We start from the raw sequence: 20,135 nt of genomic DNA, 5'->3' as shown, positions 1-20,135 counted from the left end.
GGTGACACAATCCTTGTCATCCAGCACTAGTGGTTTTTCTGCAGCTGTACTTTTGGGGGTGAACAAGTCAGACAAAAAGGTTGCCAAACAGAATCAGGCAGGTCAAATGAAGGCGAATGTAATGGTTTGTAAATTAGGTTTCAGTACGTGGTAGACAGAGTCCAAGTTGATCAGTCTGTGGCAGTAGCAGCAAAAAGATTAATCATAGCAATTTTTATGGTTTTATTATATAAGCTCAAAACTCATAGAACATTTTTCTCTAAGGAGCTGAGATACACATAAGATCAGTGCAAACTATAATCAGTAAGAAAAATAAGCAATCTATTGCTTATTGAATATCTAGTTTATATGCCAGTAATAATCAGTTCATCCTCCCTACTGAGCATCAATTTTCCCTCTTCCATACATCCTTGCTCATCTTAAGGTGCTAGCAATATCTGTTTATATTCTTATATGAAGAATTATCCTTTTATAGTTGATATACCTTTAAGTAGTTCTGCAAAGAGGCTGGTACTGCAGTCAAGGTCACATAAAATTACATTTCTCTCCTATCTGAAAGAAATAAATATGATCTGCTAATCATGGTAACTTTTTCATATGCTTAGTATTTTATACATAGAAATTATAGCATCATCTGTCTTTTTCTGCTTGGTTGAAACTAAAGCTGCATGGGGCAGTTGAAAACCTAGCACAAAAGTAATGGGGGAGTGATGCAGGAGCCTCACATTTGTCATGCCCTGTGAGGCAAGAAATCAAGTGGTAGTCCCTGTTTCTAAGCACTTGCAGCCTGTTCTAAGGGCTGTTCATAAGGCTATTTCTGAAAGAGATTGGAAAGAAGGTGTGAGCTAGAGAGATAAGGAGTGTAAAACCAAAAAAATAAAACTGTTCTTATTTGTGGTATTTTTAAATTAGAGACGGTTTCTCTCCATTGTCTTTTCATGCAGTTCAACATTCTTTTTCCACTCTTTCATCTTTTAAATGACCAAGTGCCAGTGTTTATCAATGCTGTGTCACAGGATAATTCAGAGCTTTCCTGGTTGTAAATTAAAGAGATGGTGGCAAAGGAATGGGATCCACTTATGTCTCTCCTTTACAGCTTCAGTCTGCCTCAAGTATAAAAGACTTATCAAAACTGGCCCTTAATTTTCACATGCACTTGACTACTTGACTCTCTCCAGGCCCTTTACATTTTTTTAATGGGTTCTCTCACCTCACTCCTTGAGCTTCTGGCCTTCATGCTTCCCCAAACTCATTTTGCTCTGCCAGTGTTCACAGAGTCAGTCCCAGCTTCAGCTCAGTTCATTCCTTGCCGAGGACACACAGCATTCACAACAAATAGTTAAGATACATCTGATAAACCTATACATGGGCAAAACGTTATATCATGAATTCATAGAGTGAGTTTGTTGGTTTTGAAGGACTTGATGTTTAATTAGAATTCTCTAAATCAGGGTGTAAAAACACCGTAAAAATAAAATCTTTCTATTAAAAAGAAACTTGTAAATATTTAGCAAAGTAATTACAAGAAAAATCTGTGATCCTTTCATGGATGGTGGTGCTTATTTTGGGAATTATATACAGTAACTGAGGTGTGAAAAAGAATATCTGCAAATTTTAAACACAATGACATCTCCAAAGTTTTCAGTGACTCCTCTGGAATAATTTTACTGTTTTGATTTCACCTTTATTTTTCTCTGTGATTCTGCCTCTTACAAAAAATGAGATTCATTGTCTCTTGTTGGAAGACCCACCTATGTATGTCACAATAGTTATTACTCTTTTTGAGATGAAGTTGATGGTAGCATTGATGTCAGATTGTTTCTAATATCATTTGCAGTGCTATTCAGCAATCACTCATACTTCTTAATGTGCATTGCTGGTGATTGTTCATTCATGTGCATTGCTGGTGATTGCTGAAAAATAGGTGTTACATCTTTTAAAACCATGAGCAAACCTTGTAATTTACTGTGCAGCCCCGGTATGAGCCATCTTTAGTAAGTATAGCATGTCAGTGAAGTGACTGCATGGAACAGTGCTCATGCTACAACTGGCAATTACTTAAGATTATGACTGGAATATTCCAGTGGTTTTCAACAGACAACATGGACTTTCATCAACATGAAAAAAACTGGGAATACAAGGAACAGAAAGAACATTTAGGTTTGCAAAGCTAAAAGGCTGATATTCCCATAGCTAAAATTTAGTGATTCATATTTCCCAGGCTATGAGCTTTAGCATATGTCAGTACCAGACTGTTAAATCCTCATACCTAAATTTGTGCTAGGACCTGTAGATACCTAACAGGATACCTCACTGTGCCTTTCGGTTTTGAACTTGTAAGTAAGAGCAGCACTTAATTCAACACAGGATGAGGCAGCCTTAGCAGCTTTCATTCAGAAACAGAAAGATGACAAATGTTGGAGCCACCAGTTTGTGTTGTAAGTGATCAGAGTGCATCTGCTGCATTTTATAGCAGATAATTGTTGCTTAAAAATAAAAAATATGGCAATTGGTTTGGACCATCCTAGGTCTTTCCTTCTCAGGATAAACTCAGAGCTATTCAGGTTCAGATCTGAGTCTTTTTTCTTCTTATTTCTGTGCCTTTGTGTTTTCCTTCAGTTATTTAGGCCACTCTCCTGAGAAACTGGAGATGTGGCTCTGAATTCCTTCAGTTTGGAGAGAAGTCAAGTACTCACTTCTCCCACCTTCTGTCTGAGTGCTCAGATTATTATGCAAAGCAAAGACTAGGGAAGAGCTTTCTTGCACAGGCAGATGTCTTTAAAAGGGTGAGTCCTGCTATTTGAGACATCCAAATCTAAAAATGAGAGGGCTCTATGGCTCTTAGGACACTCTACCCATCCATCTGATAGATTATTTTCCAGTGCAAGCAACTGTATCTTTCTCACTTATTTGTCACTACATACATTATATCATATTGTCTTTCAGATATATTTTTAACAAGCAAACACTGAAGACCATGTCCAACCATCCATCCATGTCTTTTGGAAAAGTGATTTAATATTTTTAGATATAACAGGAAATGTTTTTAATAGAAAATATCACCTGGTAGAAGAACAAAGACACAGGATAAGTGGACACAAACAAACTGGCCTAACTCTGAGAACACTCTGAAAGCAAAGGGATTTTATTATTGTATTTAAATATATTTATTAAAAAGTACTCATATGTTATAAGCATTTAAATATGGTCATATTAGCTAGAGGATCCTGATTGCTAGAAAACTGTTTTTCTACTTCAGTATAAATGTAAAAGAAATACATGTGCTTCTGAAAAAGAAAAAAGTAGCCAAGTAGCAACAAAACCAAATACGCTTCACAGGTCTTGCCATTGTGATTATTATGGTGAATTTCTAGGAACACTGGGTACCAATTCAACCTCAAGACTTGTGTGATGTGTAAATCAGGTTTAAAGTTAAGAGAAAATGCCTTCAGTCAATTTCTCCATTGTTTAGAATATCATGGCCATAGCTACAGCTTTTGATAGTGGTTGTTTTGGCCTGACTGCTAGAGGTCTTTAAGAGTAGGAAAACATTATCATATTTTCAGAGATTTTCTTTATGGTTACTTTTGGAATAAAGTTAGTAGAATTAATTTTACAGTGAGCTTTCATTTTCTTCATTATGCATTATTCTCAGGAAAACCACAAAAATCTCTCTATAAATCTTAAATAACTTTTTTTATTGCAGTTAAATATTATTTCTTGAATTCAAGTTTTATATTTATATTTTTCTCTTTTCTGCATTTTTATGCTAAGTGATCCTATCTATACAATACATTGGGATGCAAATTTCTGAAAAAAATTGTAAAGTCAATTTTCAAATGATGATGTTCTCCCCCCTCTCTTCACCCAGAAGCAATAAATTTTTCCTTGTAATTAATATTTTGTGTTTGGGGAAAAAAAAAGTTTCCAATAAAAAATATTTTAAAATTGAGTTGAAAATAATCCAAATGATAATTCTGTCTCTCTTGTGCTCTTGGCTTTAATATGTTATCTCTTTAAAGATGCTATATAATATTTATTTTAAAGAAGAGAGGGATTTTTTGAACGGAGTGAGTAGGAGATATGCTATCTTACTTTTTTTATAGCAGCCTAATTAATTTATGTAATTTATCCTTGGGTGGTGGAATATTCTATATTCTATAATGCTACATAATTTACAAGTAAACAAATACTATTTTTTGCTCTTAATAAGGTTCAAAATATGCCTATTTATTGTCTATTATACTTTTGTCCACTCTCTGAATTAGTATGTTGCTAAGACCGATTCTTCCCCCCTAAATTTTTTTCACCCTGCCAAGTTTAATTCAGATGAATTTAACAACATTCCCATGTTGTCATGGGTTGTATGTTGTGCTCAGTTTAGGACATCCCTTTGTTGTCAAGCTTCATGACTAGGATACAACAGGGATATTCTATATATGTATATCAGAATTTTTCTGTTCTGTTATGTAAGACATGGAATATTTACCAAATATTTATTTTTCTATTTATCTAATTTAACTTGCCAAAAATCACCACCAATTTGATTAGGTCATTTTATAAACTCATTTCATTAGCCAGTTTTAGAGACTCCATTTTTAAAAGCATAAGAGTGCAACAGAAGTTAGCAAAGTGAAGTACCTGTATCTTGGGGTATGTGGGCCATTATAAACTTTTCTTATTTCTTTGCTCAGTGTTCTGCTATTAAACAAGTAGATTCTTGTATTTTTGCCATTTTACAGTCGTGTGGCATTTAAGAAAATGAGCATTAGAAGGATTTTATATTTCACAATACAAAATGGCACTTGGATACTTCCAAAAACTCTGTTCATGATTAAAGGTGTGCATATAATGTTGTCCCTAAGCTGCAGGTGATACATCTGAGGTTGGCCATAAATATTCCAGCAGGAAATGCAGGATGGAAAAGCCTCTTTTAACTCTTCTAAAATGACTGTCATAACTGACTCTGATCACTTTGTTGAACTTTTTAATGACTAAAAATTTCTTCTTAGAGATTTTTAATCATTGAAGGTGACTTCTCTGGTTAGACGTGCTCTAAATGTGGTGCATTTGGTAAATGTCTGCATTTGTGCTACAGTGACAGACCTTGCTGATGATGTTCCAGGGCGGACTTAAAAAGGGCAGAATCCAAGCTGGGAAGGGGCTCTCTATTTCCAAAATACCCATGAATCCATCCCCATGGGCAGCTGGGGCTTGGAGAATAGACCCCAAGCCATGTAGACCCTACAAAAGGCAGGTTTGGATTGATGTTTTTGCCTTGTAGCTTCTCAGCTGAGTGGTCAATATATTCTGACATCAGTTTCTCAGCTACCTCATGCAATATTAGACCTCAGTGCTACACAACATGGTCTGATTGTTCGTCTAGTCTTACCTTGAACAATAAAAAATTCACATAATTTAGAAATCAATCTAAATCTTTGCTGAAAAAAGCAAAGATCTTTTACAGGTATTTAGTGACATTAGTTGCAAAGGATCTCAAAGAGTTTGCAGGTTATGCAAACACTTCTATTGTGTCACTGCCATGAAGATACACATTTTGGAGGTTGCATCCTGCCAGCTTGCATCATGCACTGATTATGGTGGGGAAATATTGCTTTAGCATATTCTCTAAGAAGGAAAAGCATTACCTCCTTATAGTCTCTGGAGAGCAGTATTTTCTCATTTGTAATGTGTTATCTGAAAATAATCAAAATGTAGTACTCAATGAATCCTCTTTCAAAAGTTAAGGTAGCTTACATATATAGGAATCTTTTCCCGATGTAAAGATAATATCATCATTTTTTTCTCCCTCCCTGCCTTTATCTGAAGTCACCAAATTCATACTTTGCTGCAGTGAAAATAATTGGCATCAAAACAAACTTTATGTGAATTAATAAACAGTTTATTATCACTATGTTTGTATTAAGGTAATAATGATGACAATGCTAGGTAAGAACAGTGTAAGTCACACAGGTCATGCAGGTAGAGTTTCCAGGCTGAATCAGAGAATTATTATCATTAAATATGAAATATGAACATAATTCAACACCTTGCTGAGGTACAGACACTATGGCCACTAATCAAGATAATGGGAATGTAAAAATGAGCTCATCTTTAACTACCATGATGCTGAAAGGAATATATAATACAATAACTTTCTAACAAAGTGAGAAAAGAATAGTTTACAGGATGTATGTAACAGTCTGTGAACATTACACGATGCTTCTTTGTGGTTTCTGTCCAAAACCCCTTAGTGAAAATTAAGTCAAAATATTTTTTTTTTAATTTAGAAAAAGTACACTCATATGGTGACTAAGCATCTGTGCTGACTATTTAAATAAGGACCACTGAAAGTAACCTTTAATTGTGGACATACTGAATTTACTCTTTGAGGAGAAATAATTTATCATTGGTAAACATGGATGTATTTTTCATTATGTTTGCAGTGCTAAAGTGAAATATTTATAATATTATTTTTGTAGTATCAACTACTATCATCCTGTTTAATATTTCATTCAGATCCCTGCAAAGATTAAAACAGTACTGAAGTTCAGAGCCAGCATGCCACCATTTCACTATACATTCCACCTACAAGTAAGAATGTTGGCTTACCATTAAGAACTGTGTTCACAGGCAAAACAAGTCTCAGCTCTTAGAACACCTACAGAAAGAAGTAAAACTCAAAAATTAGGTAACCATTAAAATGTATGTCAATGCAAATAAAGTGCAGGAAATTTAAATTCACTCTTAAAATGCCCTATATTTCGTTGTGGTATTTAATTGCAGTCACAACATCATTGAAAGTAGCTGGGTGTATGGTAATGGGTTCTTACACTGTGCAAGCCTGAGCAATGAAACACTTTGGAATTACTCTCAGCAAACAGGAAATGTCTGCTTCTCGAGTGCTGTAGCACACAGGGATACTACAGCATATATATTTAAAAAGTCTTTGCTAGCAAGACATTTAGCTGGACTTAACCATTTACCTGTACTAGTTTTGTAATGGACAGTAAACTTGTACTGATAATCAAAGATAGATAAGAAACACTGGTCTCAGCTTCTGGGCTTCTGCCAAAAATGAAATGATTATTCTTTGTGTATAGCTGTAAAAAATCTGCACTTTTTGTCAACTCAAATTTATGCAAGGTTAGAATCATCCAGGAAACCCGAAGTGTATTATAGACAGCTTCACAGCAACCTCTTGAAGGAATACTAAATCCAATTATGCAGAATATCACAGAATTGTTTGTTATTCCTATAGCACTGAGCTCTCATGAAAGCAAAAGTATTTGTTCCTCTTCTAATGGATCAAGAACACTATCATATGTAAGATTCTGTGATAATAAGTTATGACTGCAAAGCTCTTACCCAGATTAATTCAGAAGCAACACATGAAATACATCTTCTGAAAAATATGCAGCATTCTATTCTGTCCTTTAGCTATTGAATTAAAAACAAATCTTAAAGTGGAACAACTGTAATTTGGTAGCATTCCCATTAGGAATATTAATGATTTCTCGGGTGAGAAATATGTAACAAGGTCAATTTTTAGTTAATACTGACGGGTATTTTGTTTTCAAAAATGATAATTTAGTGTAATCTGATTTGAATTATTTCTCAGACAATGCCATTTGCCGCGGGTAAGAACTCTACAATTGTCACTGAGTAAGCATTTTAGAACTGGTTCATGGACCACATATTAGCACACATTAGGTTAGAATCAGTGAATGTAAAGAAATCACATAGTAACTGATAGTGTAAAATGGAACAGTGATCTCTCTCTAACTCCTTGGCTTTTGTTTCCTACTTCCATCCAGAATGGAGAATATTGGATCAGTCAGCAAAATTATAATTACACCATTTTTTCTTCTTACAAGTAGAAAGAATATTTAAGCATCATAGTTAAGAATTTTGTATGAACCTGAAAATGGTGTTAATAGTTATTTTGAAATTTTTAACTTCAAAACATTACATGATATTCTATTTTTGATACTTTTTACATTTCTACAAATCACATAACAGATTGTATCTTTACATCCTTTGAGGCTATAGCAGAGCACAGAAACTGAGCAGCTGCAGCTTGTGCTACCAGGAGGAGCAGCTCAATGGACAACAGCCTTGACCTCCATCTCTTTAGCCATGAAGTCTACAAACACAGAACCAAAGGGCAGTGCCTGGCCCAAGAAGGATTATTTGATCATATATAAATTAGGTGTATATTTGAGTATTTTTATTTGAAAGTGCATATGGTTTTTTGCTCCTGTGTTCATGGGTCATGCTTCAGATTTCAATGCCAGTGCAGTGTTCTAGTTTTCCAAGAGATCCAACACCAATTAAAATTCTGTTTCTTGCACATTTTGAGAGTTACTGATTCTCTCAAAGGTATGCTTCATACCTTTGAAATTTACTTTTCTTATTTTAAGAACATGAATCTGTGTAAATGTAAGTAATAGGAAAGCAATGACACTCAGCTTATCTACAAATGGCTGGCTGGGGGTTGAAGACAACAGCAGAATGTGCAGAGATGCTGAGGCAGAATTTTTGGAACTCCTTGGCCACCAGCAATCTGAAACAGGATTATCATATTTATAGAGAGAGGCTTTTCACAAGGGCATGTAGTGATAGGACAAAGGGAAACAACCTTAAAATGAAGGAAGATAGGTTGAGATACGGTGTTAGGAAGGAATTCTTTACTGCAAGAGTGGTGAGGCACTGGCAGGTTGTCCAGAGAGGTTGTGGGCTCCCCATTATGGATGGGGCTCTGATTAACCTGGTCTAATAGGAGATTCCCAAATTGAAACTAGATAATCTTAAAGGTCCCTTCCAACCCTAAGCATCCTATTATTCTTCCAAACATATTCCTTCCCTTCGCTACTTCTTAGCATTGTCCAAAATTTATATGAAATTCAATCACCCTCTCCCCAGCCTGTATCCTGGCTCCCATCAGCTCTTCCTTCTCCTCTTCAGACCATCTATAATGGCACCAGTTTCTCCCATGGCTGATTTGTGTCCCCTTGGTGGAATCCCTAGTCTCTCTCCAACCCTTCTTTACAATTCATGTGCAAAAGCAGTGAGATTTCCTTATACAGCCATTTGAAAAACACATTTCATCTCCTTTCTCAAACTCTTGTCCATACTCCAATATGTGGGCAAGAGAGAGAAACTATACTTCATTCTACCAAAATAGATGAAATATGTATATTGGTAGTTATTATTTGCATGGATTGTGATTTGTTGATTTTGATAAAGCAGGTTGGGAATGGCATTTTTTAAGTATCTATTTTGAGTAACAGAGGGAAAGAAAATAGAGCCAAATGGTCAAGAAGCTAATTCCTAGTTGTTTTGGTAACAGTTGCTTTTACTTCGTGAACAGCAGGGGTCACTAAAAAGAAGGGTTATACTGGGTGAAACAGGGCTTTTTAAATTCTCCGTTAGATTACTTTTCATAGGTTTTCTGTTCTAATCATTGTATTAAAGAATGAAAATTCTTGGTTCTAATTTGTTTGACAGATAAGAAACTCCTAATAAAAAAATTATCTCCCTGATTATGGCCGAAACTGTAAATTATCACTGCCTCTGTATAATTCTTTTGTCAAATGAGTTTTATAAAAAACTTCTTTTATAAAACCCTTCTTTTACAAAATATTTTCATTGTCTTGTAAGCTGCTGTTGACATATAACACCATGATAGCCAAGAGTGAGCAAAGTTATTTCCTCTGTATTTGTTCTGATCATACTGTCATTTTCTCCATTATTTGATGTTACTGGAAGACAGTAAAACACAATTATTAATGTGGAGAAGTAAAAGTAAAAATTTCCACCATTTAGAACAAGTCAGCAAGATAATAACAACAAACAAAATGCTTAGATAGTCTTTAAGTGTAATTTCACTCAACATAAAATGTAAACAAGTGCTTAATTCTGTTCTTAGAAGGATGGGAAGTGCTGACCACACAAAGAAAGAAATGGAAGAAAACCCAGTCAAGCACCTTAGCAGGAGGAATCCTACAAGAGAACACACCAGAAAGATATGTTGCTTCCTCTGCTTCATATCTGTTCTGTGAGCTTAGCTTTCAAGGAGTTTTTGTATTTATCTGAGCAGCTGAATGAGTTCAATTTCTCTCTCAGATTAGGACAGAAGTTTCAGAACAGCAGGTTAATCCTTCCTGCCTTCACGGGCAACTGAGCAAACAGACCTGTATCAACGTGGCTGAGTGTAAAATTGTAATTCTAGAGATTAACGTTGTCTCTCCTGTTTGACCTCCACGTTTCTCTTCTAGGTATGTTTGTATGTATGTGTGCAGTTATTTATTTATTTGTTTGTCTGTTTTTTTGTTGTTAACAGCTTCTGTCCAAGGCCCCTGGGAGAGGGCAATCTCACCAAACAAAGTGCCGTATTATATCAAGTGAGTATACAGAGCAATTCATTCCAGCTATTTTCATTTGTTATTTAAGAGGAGAGTTAGTAATTTTCTTAAATGATTGTGAACTGCTCCTATAGTGTCTAAATGGGAAGGACAAAAAGGAACAAAACCTGCAATATATTTCACAGAAGTGTGCTTGTTATCTAAAAACACAGTAGGATGCCCTGATTTGTAAGTTGTTTGGGTTTATGCTGCTATAAATCACCTGCAAATGAAGTCAAGTTTTGAGGTACCTGGATTATAATTTAAATTGTGCTGTTGCTCTCTGTGTGTGTATGCGTGGCAGGTTTTGCAAAACCAAACAAACCCCCAACATTCTGAATTGGAGTTGTAAATGTGATACATTAGGGGCTTCTTAACCCTATATTTTTTAATGGTTCATAATAATGTAATTAATTAATATTTTTAATAATTTATAATGGTTTTAAATGCACATACTCAGTACTATGAATTCCTTTAGGGACACTACTTGGTAAAGTCCATAGCTGAGAAATTACAAGGGGCAACTTGTAACTTAAGTTCCTAAAGCCTAATCTTTTGGAGTTTAGCTCCTAAATTAAGCTAGATGCTTTAAAAGATGTGTGTGCACAACAAATGAGAAGAACATTTTTTAAAAAATCAGAATTCAGAAATACCTGCTTCTCACGCCCTAAACAAAGCCACCACACAACAACAACAAAAAAGATGGTTTAATACATTTTTTCTTCTGTAAAATGTGCTTTGAACTAATCCTACTTCTGAAGCAAAGAGGTTATGCAATGCCAGCTATAAACACTGTAGTGCAAGTAACAGACAAGGATGTTGTTTAATGCACCTATTTTCATGGCTCCTCTTTATACTCCCTAAACGCTTTGCAAGCTCAACTAGTGTCACCAAAGCCATTTGGATAGAGAGGGGTCTTGCAGTGGCACTTCAGTTGCAACTTTCACAGCAGGGTGAGCTTCCACAGCAGCCTTAGACATATTTGAGTTATGCATGAAGGAAACTCTAGTGCAGTTCAGAGGTTCAGTTATACCTGGCTAAGCTTGTTTACTCTTGCATTAATCTTGTAAGTTTTCTGATGTTAGCATTTGGCTATGAATAATGGAACAGTCACAAAGAAACTGGAAAGCTCTATCAAGAAGGAGGGGCAGTCTACCAGAGACAGGCTGGGAAGCAAGTCAGTTCTCTGGCATGTAAGTCTCAGTTTATGGCACTAACATGAAGGTAAAGATCCTCCTTTTCTCTTTCACATGGCATGACTTGCCATTATGGGGAGGGGAGATTGGCAATTCTTAAAGTAGGCACAGAATGCACTCCATGCTGTGCTTGGCACCTCTGTCTGTGCCACTCACACCCAGCAGCCAGGGGTAACTGGCTTTGCTTACTCCTTCCTACCTTTTACTCTTCTGTTCTAGGCCATTTACAAATTCAATGGAATATATTTTTTTCACTATGAAAACCATTCCAATAGCCATAAACAACTGTAGCATTATGCCATGGATCCTGATTTAGTATCCTGCCAGCTAGACTAGTTTGTCATAAATGAGTGATTCAGATTGGCTGAAGAATCTCTGTCAGAGGTATTAATAAGCATGGGTTTAATATGAATTTATAAAAGTGCATCTCACTAAAGTTCAACAGCAAGGTTTCCTCTCTTAGTTGCTACATTATACAAAGGAAAATCAAGGTCAAATCTATTTCAAATGATTTACATATTGACCAAAGTGCCACAGGATAAGGTAGATTCTCCCAATGGGTCATGAGTTTCAGAGCAGACCCTCTTTCTTTCTAAAATCCTGATGGAGGTTAGCTGTGGCTAGGTCCAGACTTAGTTTCCGACTTGGACAATGGTCTATGTCTAAAGGAATTAACTACATGGATTTCATTAATGTTTATTCAGCATGCTACCAGCCACTTACCAAGGATCCATAAGTAAGGGGTCTCTCTACCTTGGGCAAGGAAAGATTTCTTAGTCTCAGGTGAAGAATCTCTATCCTTGAGAGGAGTTCCATTTCCAGGGGAGAGTCACTGCTGTGCAGTCCAGTTGCAGTTTAGAGAATTGGAATTGGACTCATCCAAAGACTGGTTGTTTGTAGAAAGGTCTCTGCCTCAAGGAATAACCATGAGAGTTGTCCCAGGGCAAAGGGCGGTCAGCCACGCTGCCCAGCAGGGAGAGCTCCCTGAGGCTATCAAAGCCATGGGATAAAGTGGTTGGCTTGCAGTCAACTTAATACAGGAGGAAGGGTATGTGTGAACCTCCTTGTAGCCACAGCCTTCTCTGTTCTTTGATAAAAGACCCTTGGAAAAGCCACCTGCAATGCATGCATGACTCACACAATCCGTGTTCCAAGCTCGTGTGCATCGATGCTCTCTGGGTCACTCTGCCCCTTTGGGAGTTTCTAGAGGAGTTCTTGGCCTGGATACAGCTCAGGTCTTTACTTGCTTTGAAGCCTGTACCAAATTACTGATAGTTTGTTTAAGGGGTCAAGTACATCTGTCATACATTACTAGTTTAATTAAAGTTTTAATTTAGCCACATATTTTATAGAAAAACTTGCTGTCCTTGAGATGTAAAACAAAGGGGTCAAGTTTTGATGGATCTTACTGAGCTGATAATCTATTGCTTTCTCCAGCTATCCTCAGTCATTTCTTTATCATTCATTCTCATCACTCATATTTCATATTTGCAAACAAAAAATTTGTTTTCTGTACCTTTTTGGTTTTTAAAATAAACACACTTTTTTTAGTCTTTCAGTCATTACTTTTCTATTAGTTGTTAATTCTCTAAAAGAACTTCATGAAGGCTAAGAAGATACAATAGCATTCTCTTCATGTTTACATAATTTTCTTTCTGTCATCAATGTAGAATATTGGTGTTAACCCTCTTCATCAACCAGATTTGCTACACACTTTACTGGTTTTCATTTTATCTGTTTTTCCTTTGATGCCTAAGTGTTTTATCTCATCACTTTCCCATTTGTGATGATATTGCACTCAATAATCTGTAAATCAGGCAGTACTTCATGCTCAGTCATCATCACCAATGTTTATTTATGGTTAGGTATCTTCAAGACCTGTGATTTTCCTGGTTAAAATTTCATTTGTATACAGTTTATTAATCTGTAACAACTAGTTGCTTCTAAAGTTTCAATAATTCCATCTTGAGCTTACTCACACCAGTTGTTTTTGGGCTTTTTTTTCTTTCAAATTGTATTTGGGTAGGCAACATTGCCATGGACAATATAATTATCAACAGTGTACAACCTGCTTCAGCTGTTCCTGGTGTTTGGCATTGGATGCTTTCTTGGCCTAGTGTCAGCCTCATGAAAATTGCCTTTCAATGGCCTTGCATCAGCTGCTGCATTTCCCTCCACCCTTTCATGTGCTTCCCTCCCTATGGAGATCACAGGCTAGACCAGAATTCAGCCCCAACTTTCTCTTCCCCAGCAAACTGAGGAAATCTAGTTTTTGTGTTCCAGGACAGCAGAAGTATCCCAAGCTGCAGGTGGACATGGCTGCCAGGGCACTGAGCACTTGCTCAGACCATGAGGTGCTACTGAGTTAAAAAACCCTCTGCTTTGCCTCTGGGGTAAAACATGTAAAATTGCTTGAAAACACATTCTATCCAACCCTTTTTATTTTGATCTTTTTTCTCTTTTTATATTCCTTGTGTCTAGTACAGAATGTAAAGGTTTCATTAGATTACAGAAGGAGAGGACTATAAAAATATAGTTTTCAGTTTAATCAGCCCTGTTCTTTGAAGACCTTGATCCTGCTCTTGCTGCAGTGCAACCTGGAAAATGGAAAGTAAGAAGCAGGCACAGGCATGTCTGTACTCTTTATTAATGTTTTAGGTATTCATTAAAATTTCTAAATTTAAGCTTTTAGAAGACAAAACAGGCAATTACTGTACATTAGAAACCTGAAAAGCAAATGGAAGAAATGCACACCTCAAAGACTACTGAATATGTGTCTAAAGATTTTTTTAAAAAAAAGTCTCAAATTCTAAAAAAGGCAGATAATAAAGGTAGAGAGGTTGCAGATTTTTACATTGTAATTCAGGTTAGATCACATTTTAGCACAGCTCACCCCCTGATGAAAGGGATCTCAGGTGTGCATGCATGCACATGCATATTCTTATCTTCCAATCACACAGATAGAGGAGCTGCTCCAAAGCAGTGACAAGTAACAAAATCAAGTGTCTACTTCCAATTTTTCAGCACCAGAAGAAGTATTTGGTCATGCTGCAGGATCCAATCCCTCTGCAGTGTCTGTCCTCCCAGGGCACAAGGGGACATTAAGCAGCTCTGCTCTGAACCATGTTTCCATCTCTCTTGTGTGTCTCTTATCCTCTGCAAACTTGTCCATTACTCAGTGTTAGGAGATCTCTGTTGCCTCGGATTAAAGAGGAGTGGGATTGAAGTCTGCAACATACATTCTCTCTAAAAAAACAGTCTTGCCATCGTGAGTGTGTTGAAATCTAGGAGGTGTGACTTCTATATTTGTACTAATCTTTGACATTATTCTTCCTCTGTGTATCTAGCTTGCCAGTTAATAGTGTCTGTCTTCATACCCTCTTGCTGTGCCCATTCTTTTGAAAGATTTAAAATGCTTCTGCAAAAATACAGTAGTCTTTCATCTCAGTGCTTCCCACAAAGGAAACTTTCCAAGTTATTTCCCAGCCAAGCTTATTTTCTTATACAGATTATAGCAGTTCACTGAACTTTGTCCTGCTGAGGACAAAGCTGGATTCTCAGGGGCACAGCTTTGAGTCCTTGAGAAGATCCATGTGAGCCTCTATCTATAAATTAGCTATGCAGTGAGCTAACTCCAAGGACAAGGCATCTCCACTTGCTCAGTCTCTTCCACATTGTAGTTTCCTATGAGAATATTTTATTTGCATTTAATGTATCAGCTTGTGACATACATTTTTGGTAGTTTTAGATCCTTCGTTCTTTTCCTGTGTCACACTGGAGATCTTGCAGTCCAGTTTCTATAAACATACTTCTTTGTTTTTCTTATTTTTTAATCTCCCTTTCAATTGTTGTTTAACCATGCAGAATTTCAACACATCTTAGACCCCCGAGTTTTCATTGTAAAAGCAAACAGATTAAAGCCATGATTCTCTTACTTTTGTTCAACTTAGAGGCAGGATAAATTAATGTATCTGAATTAAATTCTGCTAAGATAAAAAGTGAAGAGATGCTGTTCTGAGAAAATCACTCGGGTTAATTGTTTCTTCTGCAGAATGTAGATAAGTACAAGGCACAAAAGGAAGTAGGAAATATCTGCCAGGCGGAGCAGAGAGAGACATGGAGAACATAAATAAACAATGTATGATTATGTATATGTAGTGAGTGAAGCTGTGAGCAAGCTATGAAAGCCATGTGTAAGGCTGACAGTAAACCTATCTACCAAATATTAAAAAAAGTATTATTTTCACATCTTAAAAGCATAGTTATTATGTTTTTTTCCTGTCTTTAATTTCTGAACTCTACATAGCAAAATTGAAACTATTGTGAAGGAAAGAAAAAGTACAATACTTTTCCTTTGCCTTTATGTGATGTAAATTCTCATGCTGTCTGGCATAAAAACCTAAATGATATTTCTTAGAGGTTTGTCCAAGCACAGAGATTTTCTTTATGATTTGTGGGGTTGTGAAGCCTTGGTTCCAAAACTTGTCACTAAAATTTAAACTCAGAGTGTAAATAAATGAGAAATCTTGAGCCTTTAACTACCTTTGTAATGAAAGCAGAGGTTATAAACAGATGTGTTCCTGCTGACTGAGTGAGAACACTCAAAGAAGATGTCGTGGGTCTGCTCCTCATTACCATCTGTCAGCAGGGAGTTACTGCCCTCACATGAGGAGCAGCTGAAGGGGATTTAATTTGTTTTTAAATGAATTATAAGTACTCAGCAGCAATTTTAGTGTATCCTAGTTGGTGTGGGAGATGAGGGCAGAGCTGTAGCCTCTGATTTGGGGCAGTGAGTGAGGAAAACCATGTTCTTTCCCTCCATAAACAGAGTGCCTGTTGTGGAGGGTGGAGAGCAGCTTGCTTGGGTGCCTGCACAGCACCTGGTCCTCCTGATGGGACATTGCTCATGGTTAAGTGGAGAGTAAAGCTCCTTAGCTTTGTTTTCAAATTCATTCAGTGCAGATGCTCATCAAGAGTATGTAGTGTTAAGCATTACAGAGGGGTTAAACAATGCAAGGATCATTTTTGTGCAGGTTAAATCTTAAAATGTGTTATGCAGGTAATGAGCTGGGTAAGAATTCTGGATGGAATCTGACTTCCCTATTTTCTTAATTAAAGGGAACATATCAACATTTAAAATCTATTATATCCAGCTAGTCATTGTTTTCCAGCTCTGGGACTAGGAGATTAATATATGAACTGTTTTTATAGGCGATAGTGTGAAAAAGTAAACTTTTGGTACTGTACAAGGAGTTCATTTATTTATAGTGTAGCAGAATATAATTACATAACCTTAAATATTTTACTTTTATTGTAGCTGAAGTTGTTACATTTATTGTAAGCTAAATGTGATTTTTGCTTGAATTTTACTTCATTTCTATTAGCTTCATTTTACTCCAGTTGTTAAATGTAGCCTGACTACACTTAACAGCTGAAGTAAATGAATGAAAAATTACATAGCCAATATAAGCTTTACAAAGTTGAGTGACATCTATACAATATGGTCCTATTTTATAGAGTATATGCCAAATCTTCCATTATAAAGTAGATTTTACAGCTGCTCCTGATAGCTAAAATGTATTGCTATCTACTCAAAGCCCATCTTTTAAACAGTGTGCTTAATAAGCAGGATTCTAAAATAGGAATTATGTTTGATTTCCACTGGAATGCTTTGAACTTGAAAAGATTAGACACATTAAGGAAAAAAATAGAAAGATTTGCCTGTCAGAATTTTCCTTTTTTTTTAAAGATCAATTACGTACTTAATTTAGATGACAGACAAAGAGGAGACAACTTCTGACAACTGTCCAATGTAATTTTCAAGGAAATGGAGAACAATATCTTAGATTCCTTACATATTCATGTTATATCAAGAAGTCTCATACTTCCTTTTTTTTCTCCAAAGACTGACAGCTTCTCCAAAGTAGCACTTGTCACATCCATTGCCTGCATTGCCCTTGGTCCAGTGTCCCTTCTATTGCAGCCAGCTCCACAAATAAGACAATTCCTCCATTTCACATAAGAAAAACTCCATCCATGTAATAAGGGAGTCAGCATTAAATTGATCCCACTTCAACCTTTTTTGTCTTCTTTGTGATCTCATCAGTCTAACGTATGGCAGGAGTGTAATTTCTAACTGTGCTTTAGGAAAGGTCTCAAAACCAGTGAGGAAGCAGTGGGTATGGCCAGGTAGGATTTCCATTTCCAGCTGTATTTGCTGTGGATGCACGGCTTTGGTTGGTGGAGGAACGTTCTCATGTAGGCACCTGAGGCCACACAAGAGCCCCGAGCACACTGAGAGTGCAGCAATCAGCCACTCCAGCTGGGCTCTTTCTGTTTGCCTTAGTGGCCTGTCTGTCAGGGCAAGGTCGGGTGTTTTCCTGGATTCTTGTACAAAATTAGTTCATGGATCCTGCTGAACTGCTCTTGAATCTATTCTTCCTCTGACCTAAGATGCCAGCTCTCCTGCTGACTGTAATGAGTTTGTATTTTTCAGAATATTCTCCACCTGTCTTTACAAGCACTTCTTGCCATGAGAGATTTGCTTAGTCTCTAGTTACTGAATCGTGATTATGGATTATTTGGCCCATTTTTCTCCTAATGGGATGCCTTTGAATGATTTTCTTTTCTTCTTGTCAAGTAATAGCTGAAATCAGCTGTGTTGCACATCAGTCCTGTGATATACTTATCTTCAGACCTTCAATATTGAGAACTAGTTTGTGTATATACTACACTTAGGAGCTACATATTCTAAGAGACACATAAAATTATTTAATTGACAACTGTGTGAATGTCAGTAAGGTTGCCATTAGACTTAAGGAAATGTTCTAGTGAATAGGTTAAGAATGATGAAATCATCTGTATTCATATAGCTTATTTCTCATTATCTGTTTCAAAAGTTGAATTTTGATAGATTATACTTTCAAATTTGATCTTTAGGTTTGGCAGCCTCCTGCATGCTACTTATTTGTTTTGAATTTTATGAGATAAATTATGGTTTCAAATATGATCTTTAGGTTTGGCAACCTCCTGCATGCTACTTATTTGTTTTGAATTTCAAATATTCATCAGATAAGCTTTTATATTAGGAAATATATTGTCTGGCTAGACAATTTAAGAAAAACAAACCATTAAAAAATGCATCTCATCTCTGAATGAATTGCTTTTCTTATAAGTAATTTTTGTAACACAAGCATTCATGGCATTACATTTTCCATGGAAGTTGAGCTCAAAAAATGAGATTATGGTATAACACAAGCAGCATCCTTTATAGAATGAGCCTAGCAGGGTCACTGAGTGGTGTCTACAACCTTCAGAGTGGAATAGTGAGTAGATGTCAAACTTTGCTCCTTATCACCTACCCACTCTGTGTGTCAAGGTCCTCCCTCCTCTTTTCCATCAGGACCAAAATTTGTTAGCATAAATTCCATATGTAGGTGTAAGTTTGGGAACTTGAAGGGGGCACAAACTCAATACAGCAATAAATTACTAAGAATTAAGGTTGCTCTAAATACAAAGTGCAAAGTTGTTGGTAGGAGTTTTATTCTTCACTTATGTACTTCACACTTTATAATGTGAATTTATGCACTATTTTGTTAATGAAATTTAATGGTCAATTTGAATTGTGGGGTTTAATATTAATTTTTTTATGCAGTAGGTAAAGGTTTTTAAAGACATCTAAATATTTTAAACCATGATAATACAGTCTCATTCAGGTATTTTATATTTATCTAGATATCTGCTAGAAAAGTTTCTATTATTTCAATGTTTAAGTATTAGATATCTGGCTAGTAAATAACCCAGATTGCCTTGTGAATTTTATTATGTACTTGTCTCTTAGTTTTCTTTATCAAAATATTTTTTCTGTTCGCTACTGCAGAACTAATACAGGAGTAGAGGGGTGAAGATACATTTTTCTGTGCTTCATTTTTCAACAAATTCAACTCAATTTTTTCTTAAAAGCTTCATTATTGGAGAAAATGTTGTAAAGCCTTTCATGCTTGAGGGTTATGACACCCTGCATGAAGCATACTAAAAAAAATTGTTAGAAAGAAATGTTACAGGCATGGAATTAAAATGTAAAAGAGTAGCTAGAAATTTAGTTTTGCATGGGAATAGATAACTTCATACAAACACCTCAATTATATAAGCAACTTGGAACACCATGATAAGATTTTAATCATAACCCAAAGCTTTTATAATTGAAACATGGGTGTTATACTTTGTTAATTATTAAGAGACACTTCTGCAGGAGGAGCTTGGTCATAGACATCCCAGGGAGATGTTTGCTAAAGGGTATATGGTAATACAAATGTATTGATCTGAAAATATGGAATAAATAAATATGAGGAAGATAAATAAAAAGAAATTAAATTTCAATTGAATGAAAATACTGAAATACTAAAAATACTGAGATACTAAAATAATTTTTGTTTGCAAGCACTATTTTCCAATCCACCATTTGCCATCCTGGGGGTTCTATGAGCAAAGGGATGCACAATATGACATTGTAAAGAGTGTGACAAAAAGTGAA

General features: G+C 36.0%; 1 protein-coding gene across 23 annotated transcripts in view; it reads left to right on the top strand.

Annotated features, from left to right (window-relative positions):
* The window catches only part of DMD (dystrophin), a 1,135,802-nt gene that overhangs the window by 1,009,730 nt on the left and 105,937 nt on the right, over positions 1-20,135 (top strand). For all 23 annotated transcript variants that reach the window (XM_072937290.1, XM_041719931.2, XM_041719926.2 and 20 more), the window contains one exon: positions 10,346-10,406. In XM_072937290.1, coding sequence (XP_072793391.1) covers positions 10,346-10,406 — 61 coding nt within the window. The remainder of the gene's footprint in view (positions 1-10,345; positions 10,407-20,135) is intronic.

Source organism: Taeniopygia guttata, chromosome 1 (genome assembly GCF_048771995.1).
Source record: "Taeniopygia guttata chromosome 1, bTaeGut7.mat, whole genome shotgun sequence".
Taxonomy (NCBI): Eukaryota; Metazoa; Chordata; class Aves; order Passeriformes; family Estrildidae; genus Taeniopygia; species Taeniopygia guttata.
This window is presented reverse-complemented; position numbering and strand designations above follow the sequence as displayed.